This window comes from Hemibagrus wyckioides, linkage group LG09, assembly GCF_019097595.1.
Source record: "Hemibagrus wyckioides isolate EC202008001 linkage group LG09, SWU_Hwy_1.0, whole genome shotgun sequence".
Classification (NCBI taxonomy): Eukaryota; Metazoa; Chordata; class Actinopteri; order Siluriformes; family Bagridae; genus Hemibagrus; species Hemibagrus wyckioides.
The window spans coordinates 24,955,657-24,964,607 of NC_080718.1; the positions used below are offsets into that span (position 1 = coordinate 24,955,657).

General features: G+C 36.4%; 1 protein-coding gene across 3 annotated transcripts in view; it reads left to right on the forward strand.

The window, feature by feature from the left end:
* Positions 1–7,139, forward strand: part of xpo1b (exportin 1 (CRM1 homolog, yeast) b) — a 24,312-nt gene extending 17,173 nt beyond the window's left edge. For all 3 annotated transcript variants that reach the window (XM_058399409.1, XM_058399408.1, XM_058399407.1), the window contains 5 exons: positions 119–287; positions 528–662; positions 3,892–4,051; positions 4,507–4,603; positions 5,178–7,139. In XM_058399409.1, coding sequence (XP_058255392.1) covers positions 119–287; positions 528–662; positions 3,892–4,051; positions 4,507–4,603; positions 5,178–5,324 — 708 coding nt within the window. In that variant the 3' untranslated portion in view covers positions 5,325–7,139. The remainder of the gene's footprint in view (positions 1–118; positions 288–527; positions 663–3,891; positions 4,052–4,506; positions 4,604–5,177) is intronic.
* The last annotated feature ends 1,812 nt before the right edge of the window (positions 7,140–8,951 follow it).

Consider the following 8,951-nt stretch of genomic DNA (forward strand, 5'->3'; position numbering starts at 1 on the left):
TATATATTTTTTTTGTTCCTATTTGAAGTATATTTTTAGAACTAGACTTCTACTTGTTCACCTTGTTTTCTTGTAATCTAATAGTCCTGTTTTATTTTTTTTATTTTCTTTTGTCCAGGATTTTGAGGAGTATCCAGAACACCGCACACACTTCTTCTACCTGCTGCAGGCAGTGAATTCCCACTGCTTTCCAGCGTTCCTCGCCATTCCTCCAGCACAGTTCAAACTGGTGCTGGACTCCATCATCTGGGCCTTTAAACACACCATGAGAAACGTGGCCGACACTGGTGAGTTCTCAAATCTCACAATGACTTGTTCGTTCGGAAAAACATCATCACACCACTTAAAGTTCATTTCCTCTAGTCTTGTCACTTATGTTTTCATCCCAAGTCTGTATTAATATGTCAGCCTGTATTGTTCAACACCTGTATTGTTCATTGTACAACACAGTATTGTCTTGTTAAGGCAGCATGTTTTTGTCTTTGCCTTTTAATAATGTTATTTTTGCCACGTGTGTGTGCATGCAGGTCTGCAGATTCTCTACACGTTGCTGCAGAACGTGGCCCAGGAGGAGGCAGCAGCTCAGAGCTTCTACCAGACATACTTTTGCGACATACTGCAACACATCTTCTCCGTAGTTACAGACACATCACACACAGCCGGTGAGTCATACAGGGCAGGTTCACTAAAATGACTGAGCCACACCCTGTGAGCCACTGCTACTTATCTTACAGTTTGAAAGATCAGCATGGAGTTTAGAAAAGTTACACATTGATTTGTAATAAGAAGGCTGAAACTCGCTTCTACAATATACCCTCAGCATGCCATTGACATAAGAAGCATTTTTTCCCTCCCGATAATAATCCCGTATACACCGTTATAGACAGTCGTGTCTCTTCAGCCGTGGTAATTGGTTCCAGACCAAAGTTAAACGTTTAGAGCAGAAGCCAGTGCTCTACCGCTTGCTCTGGAACAGACTGAAAATCCAAGAAAATGAAACATCATAGTGTTTACTGACTCATCATCCTGACTACAAGCACAGGAATCCCCGAAGACAAATTATTCAATAATTGTTGACCTTTTAATCAAACCGAAACAGTCGAGGAGACTTAATTACAGCATTGTTTTCTGCTGAATTCCAGGACGTGGTGGAATTATTGAAAGTTTAGCAAAACAAGTTACTGCAAAAAAGAATTAGTGAAATGCCAAATCCCACCTTTAAATCTCAAGCCCTTAATCAACTGACACAAGGAAATGGCAAACAGAATGGGGAAAAATGTCAAAATAACAAACTATTTAATATAAGTCCTGTGGTAGGAAATATATGTATCCATCCTTTAGAACCAAACATGACCAATTTGTATGTACAAGGGTGTTGTATAGGCAATACTAGATTGACCCATGGGTATTTATTGAAGGGCGATGAAGCACCAAAAATATTGTAGCACTAACTTAAAACATATATTTGATTATACCTGTAAAACATTTTTGACTTGCCCAAATTTGGTATGCGCTCCAAGATGGACCCAGAAAAACTTCTCCAATTTGTTATTCCTTACATAAAGGAAAATAAAACTTTGAACACCAAATATAATGTAACAACATTAAAAATTAAAGAAGAAGAAATCTGAAGATGTCTAATGAACACCAAATATAATGTAACACTAAAAACTAAAGAAGAAGAAATCTGAAGATGTCTAATGAACACCAAATATAATGTAACACTAAAAACTAAAGAAGACCAAATCTGAAGATGTCTAATGAACACCAAATATAATGTAACAACACTAAAAACTAAAGAAGAAGAAATCTGAAGATGTCTAATGAACACCAAATATAATGTAACACTAAAAACTAAAGAAGACGAAATCTGAAGATGTCTAATGAACACCAAATATAATGTAACACTAAAAACTAAAGAAGACGAAATCTGAAGATGTCTAATGAACACCAAATATAATGTAACAACACTAAAAACTAAAGAAGACCAAATCTGAAGATGTCTAATGAACACCAAATATAATGTAACACTAAAAACTAAAGAAGACGAAATCTGAAGATGTTTAATGAACACCAAATATAATGTAACAACACTAAAAACTAAAGAAGACCAAATCTGAAGATGTCTAATGAACACCAAATATAATGTAACACTAAAAACTAAAGAAGACGAAATCTGAAGATGTCTAATGAACACCAAATATAATGTAACACTAAAAACTAAAGAAGACGAAATCTGAAGATGTCTAATGAACACCAAATATAATGTAACACTAAAAACTAAAGAAGACCAAATCTGAAGATGTCTAATGAACACCAAATATAATGTAACACTAAAAACTAAAGAAGACCAAATCTGAAGATGTCTAATGAACACCAAATATAATGTAACACTAAAAACTAAAGAAGACGAAATCTGAAGATGTCTAATGAACACCAAATATAATGTAACACTAAAAACTAAAGAAGACCAAATCTGAAGATGTCTAATGAACACCAAATATAATGTAACACTAAAAACTAAAGAAGACCAAATCTGAAGATGTCTAATGAACACCAAATATAATGTAACACTAAAAACTAAAGAAGACCAAATCTGAAGATGTCTAATGAACACCAAATATAATGTAACACTAAAAACTAAAGAAGACCAAATCTGAAGATGTCTAATGAACACCAAATATAATGTAACACTAAAAACTAAAGAAGACCAAATCTGAAGATGTCTAATGAACACCAAATATAATGTAACACTAAAAACTAAAGAAGACCAAATCTGAAGATGTCTAATGAACACCAAATATAATGTAACACTAAAAACTAAAGAAGACCAAATCTGAAGATGTCTAATGAACACCAAATATAATGTAACACTAAAAACTAAAGAAGACCAAATCTGAAGATGTCTAATGAACACCAAATATAATGTAACACTAAAAACTAAAGAAGACGAAATCTGAAGATGTCTAATGAACACCAAATATAATGTAACACTAAAAACTAAAGAAGACGAAATCTGAAGATGTCTAATGAACACCAAATATAATGTAACAACACTAAAAACTAAAGAAGACCAAATCTGAAGATGTCTAATGAACACCAAATATAATGTAACACTAAAAACTAAAGAAGACCAAATCTGAAGATGTCTAATGAACACCAAATATAATGTAACACTAAAAACTAAAGAAGAAGAAATCTGAAGATGTCTAATGAACACCAAATATAATGTAACACTAAAAACTAAAGAAGACCAAATCTGAAGATGTCTAATGAACACCAAATATAATGTAACACTAAAAACTAAAGAAGACCAAATCTGAAGATGTCTAATGAACACCAAATATAATGTAACACTAAAAACTAAAGAAGACGAAATCTGAAGATGTCTAATGAACACCAAATATAATGTAACAACACTAAAAACTAAAGAAGAAGAAATCTGAAGATGTCTAATGAACACCAAATATAATGTAACACTAAAAACTAAAGAAGACCAAATCTGAAGATGTCTAATGAACACCAAATATAATGTAACACTAAAAACTAAAGAAGACCAAATCTGAAGATGTCTAATGAACACCAAATATAATGTAACACTAAAAACTAAAGAAGACCAAATCTGAAGATGTCTAATGAACACCAAATATAATGTAACAACACTAAAAACTAAAGAAGAAGAAATCTGAAGATGTCTAATGAACACCAAATATAATGTAACAACACTAAAAACTAAAGAAGACCAAATCTGAAGATGTCTAATGAACACCAAATATAATGTAACACTAAAAACTAAAGAAGACGAAATCTGAAGATGTCTAAGGTCAGGGTTTGTGTATATATATATTTTTTTTCCTGCACATAACTCCTGTGTCTCTGTGTATCCTCCAGGTCTGACGATGCACGCATCTATCCTGGCTTACATGTTTAATTTGGTAGAGGAGGGTAAGATCAGTATGACACTGAACCCTGGGAACCCCATAAGCAATCAGGCTTTCATCCAAGAGTACGTGGCCAACTTGCTCAAGACTGCCTTCCCTCATCTACAAGAGTGAGTTTTACATTTTAATGCAATTTCTTGGAATCTGCTTATATTAGCATAACTAAGCACAGGTGGAAGATACCAGCGCACATCCTGGCATAGGTCTCTAACTCTAAACTCATTAAAATATAGCCAGCTATCGCCTACCAGGTAATCTCATGAGACCACAAACAAAATAAGTCGTGTTTTAAATCAGCACTCCATTGATTTACTCTATTATAAAGTTATTAGGATTGTTAAATTCTGCACTCTGTGCTTTACAGAATGACTATAACATATGGCCATTTGCCCATAAAATAACTCTCTTTATGCATTATTTATACTAGTAATTGTTGGTGTGTATAGTAATGCTAAACTTTGTAGTGCCTCTCATCTTGAATCGGGAATTTGTTCTGTTGGGTTTCTAAATCTGATCCAGATCTTGGTCTGCTGGCCAAATTCTAACATTTGTTTGTGTATTTTAGTGCACAGGTGAAGGTGTTTGTGACGGGGCTGTTCAGTCTGAACCAGGACATCCCTGCATTTAAAGAGCACTTGAGAGACTTCCTGGTGCAGATCAAGGTCAGTAGATCCACACCAATCTATCTGAGCTTGGATCTGAGATTGGACTTTCTATCCAGCTTTTTTTTTTTTACTGCTACCAACTGAGATACAGTTTGTTTGCTGGTTCATCATGGTGCTGGTAATTAAACAAAATTAACAGAATTTGAAAAGGCCTGAGGAAATACACACTGCACTACTGACACTGGAATGGCATTTATTTGCATATTTGTTTTGCATAAATGTTTATTCAGCATCCACAAAAACCCTTTTATTGGTGTTGTATTATCTAAGTTTTAAAGGAACAGGCTTTCTGTCCTTTTGGTAAGTAATTGCACAAGTACTGTAGATGGTGTAGCTTTAGATTTGTTTTGAGGGGTCGGGGGCGAGTGATTCCTGGAAGGCTCTGTCTTTAAAAACAGTGAGGTTTAAGTTTAGCAATGTGTGCTATTTCATTAGAAATGTTTTAGTAGAATGCACACTCCATATAAATTTGTATTAAGCTATGATTTAAGGGACAAAGCAAAACTTGAATTAAGATTTTATTTTATTTTTTTAAACCACTAAATGTCTCATGCTCTCGTTATCTCTTCAGGAGTTTGCAGGGGAGGACACTACAGATTTGTTCCTTGAGGAACGTGAGGCATCTCTGCGCCAGGCCCAGGAGGAGAAGCACAAGCTGCAGATGTCTGTCCCTGGAATCCTCAACCCTCATGAGATCCCTGAGGAGATGTGTGACTGAACACACATGCGTGCGTGTGTGTTTGTGTGTGTGTGTACGCATCGTGTTTTGGCGCCTTAACACATTTAAACACATCGCTAAAGACAGCAGTGTCCAGGCTGTCTGGTTTTGAGGCCACTGATATGTGTGGGAGCGAGTGTGCGCGTGTGTGTGTGTGTGTGGGTTGAGTGTGTCTGAGTGTGTTCCTCCTCTACGGAGGCAATAACTGCACTCGGCTGTCTTTTGACCAAATCAATGCCAATCTGTAAAATGATCCAGTCACCTAGTGGCCCTTTTTACATAACCTGCATTTTATATGGACACTTTTGTGTGTGTGTGTGTGCGAGTGTGCGTGTGTGTGTAATACCTCTACTTAATTAACTCGAGTTTATGTTTGGTCAGTTAACCTCAACGCTGCATGGAGTTTTTCTCAAAGCTACACGTTTTAACTTGTTCTCTCTCTCTTTGTCTCTCCCTCTCTCTCTTTCCCCCTTTCTCTCTTTCTCACTTCCTTCTCTGCTTACATCATGTATTAGTTTATATATTATATATAAAATTGGGAGTGCAGGTTTTTTGTTTTTGTCTTGCAGTAAGCCACATGCTAATGTAGTGATGAGGAATCTCAGATTTGTTCAGTTTTGGAGATTAATTCTTTGCTTCACATGTTCGACCGATTAACCAAGGTTTGTAGTGTGCTCTTTTAAAAAAAAAACTGATCAAAATATGTTACAAGATACAGTAGCAGGTGATCACATTTATTGAACTGTTGGTTCTGTTGGACCAAAAGTTCTTAAATCCAGTTAGAGGTTAGTGATCACTTCTCATATGTTGACCGTGCTGTGCAAATCGGAATAAAAAAGGTAGGATGTAAACGGTTACTGAAAGAATCCAAAATCAGATCACCTGTCTAGACATACCCCAGGATTCCTCATCACTCTGTGTTTGTGTGTTTAAGTGAAAAAAAAAAAAAAAAGGAACAAGCTGTGAGGTTCTGCACTGCTCGCAGCCTGCAGACGAATGTTGAAATTCATGAATGAATCTGAAACAAAGCGATGAAGGTCTGGTGCACGCTGCTCAATCTCGGCAGTGCTAGCTTCCTGGTTAGACCTGGTTAGCATACTCGCTGTCCAGTGGCTTTATATATTATAACGGACGCATCATCACTATCGAATAGCAGCTTTATTACCATGGGAACACTTGGATGTTTCTTCCTGTTAGTGTTGTTTTTGATTTAGTGTGAGTGAATGTGTGATTGTGTGTGCGCAGTTGTGTGTGTGTGTGTGTGTGTGTGTGTGTGGCTGTGCTGTCGCTTAGCCGACATCAGGTTTTTTTGTTTTCCTCAATGAGGATGGTGGCTCCTTTTGTGAGCTTTCATTAAATCGAAGTTTAAAAAAAAAAAAATACAAAAACAAAAGTGGTTGAAATATTTATGGGTTTATTGTAGGCTGCGTCTTTATACCTGCTCTCATGTTAACTCATTCAGAGACAGTTATGGAGGGTTTTGTTTTTGTTTTTTACTAATTTACCTTGTTTACCATGCTGTAGTGCTTTAAGTCACTACGTAGAGCAAATAAAGAAATTAAAATAAAAAAAAACCACACCCAGTTTACATTTCTTTTTATTTCTTCATTTTCCATTTTTGTTGCTCTTAAACCTCGGTATAAATAAATACGCTGACATTCTGAGTAGGAAAAGAATGTTTCGAAGTCAGTAGTGGCGACATCCCCTTCTTTAAGTGTTACGTTTGATGTGAAGCTTTTTGTTTTTTTTGGGGTTTTTTTTTTGTTTGTTTTTGTTTTGTTTTTTGAGTTGATTAAAGTCAAAACAATTTTATAACCATGTTCTCTGGGCTTGCTTTTGTTCGTAAAGAGTTGTGGTCATGGGACAATGTTGGGAGGTTAGCAAAAAGCCATTAAAGTGGTGTAGTCAGACGTGGGAGCATTAAACTTAAACTACAGTCTAGAGAAGTACCAAGACAGGGTTACCAGGTCTAGGCAAACTAAACCAAAAGAAGAAAAGAATAGACATTATCCAGTTTTTTTACCCCCCTGTCTATCTTGAAATCTTTGCAATAGGTACACATGGGATAAAGACATAGTCTACTCTTACATGGTCCATTTATTTGTGTTGGTCTCTGTTTACAGATATTTATTAGATTTTATTCCAGTTCATCTTGACCAAAGCTAGCTCAAATATAAACAACCCTGGCAACCCTGTTACAGAGCTACGCCAATCTGTGTAATGCTAAAAGAAAATGTAATGTTTCCTTACAAAGTTCACGTTTTTATATTTTGTTAATAGTTTATGATTTATGAAGATCCTGAGGATTTGTTGGTAGTATCATGTCATCTTAACAAGTAGCATTACTCGATAGCTAAGTGGTGGTGTTCCTACACTAATCACCGTTTTCTTTACATGTTACTTTTCCTTACAAAATGTAGAGAACTGAAGCTTGTGTGCCTCCTGCAAGTAGAGAAGATTTTAATTCTGTTTAATCACCTGGAAAACACTGAACAGCTGCCAGGTTGAACTGCTTGACTCAAATCCAGTGGTCACTGCTGCTGTCAGAACAGCTTCAGCTGGACACTGAAGGTCAGTGAGCTCAGTGGTAACCTGAAATATTATTCATTTGTATTTCCAATGCAATGTTTGTATGTAATGACTTGTATTGTAAAGAAGGTTCAAGATGGGAGACTAGACTTAATCTGTTAAGCCAGTTTAGGGGGTGAAGATCACCAAATTATTTCGACACTTATGTTCAACCTTAAATGATACTTGATGGTCAAGTGGCTTGAAACCTGTGCTCTCATGTGGGCTTTGAACCAACCTAGTCAAAGTTTGCATCAGGAATGAAATCGGGAATCTCCATAAAACCCTAGTGTGTTGAATTTAATCTGCATATTAATGCTCTGTTGTAGTGATTCCTAATGGAAGTCAAAAGAAAAAGAAACGATATTTTAAAAGCCGTCCATTTTATCTTGGTCAGGGTTGCGTTGGATCCCGAAGCCTGTCCCAGGAACACTAGGACAGCAGGAACAGGTTATGGAGGTAGGAGTAGACTCTGGATGGAAAGACAGTCACCATTTGTACACATTTGCATCTAGTATTTCCTGCCTACCTGCAGGCTATTTTTGGAAGGGGAGAGGAAAACTGAGAACCCAGAGGAAATTCATACAGACACTGAGAGAACCCACATAAAAATTCTCCACTGACAGTAACTTGAGCTCAGGATCGACGTAAGGGCCCTGGAGCTGTGAGGCAGAACCCCAATGTACCACCTAGTAGTCATCCAGTGTAAATAAAATAAGACAGAAGTAATAAAATGATGATTTCCTGAATTCAGAAGTGCTTCAAGGGTTTTCCAATGATCTCAAACCACACCCATCGAGTAAAACACCTTTTAGGATGTAATTTGGCATGCTCTAAAGAAAATGTATGCCTTATTTTGGATTTGTAAATTCCATTCCAATTCCATTTCATACTAATGCGGTCCAAGCATACTCGCAGCTGCTGATTATGAACTTGAGTGTTTTATGAGCTTCCAAGTGCATCTGAGAGGCCACACACCTGCTCCCACTCATCACTGCTGGTTTGAGTATCCATTTCCCTTGATGCAATGTGAATACTGATAACTGATGACACTTTCCA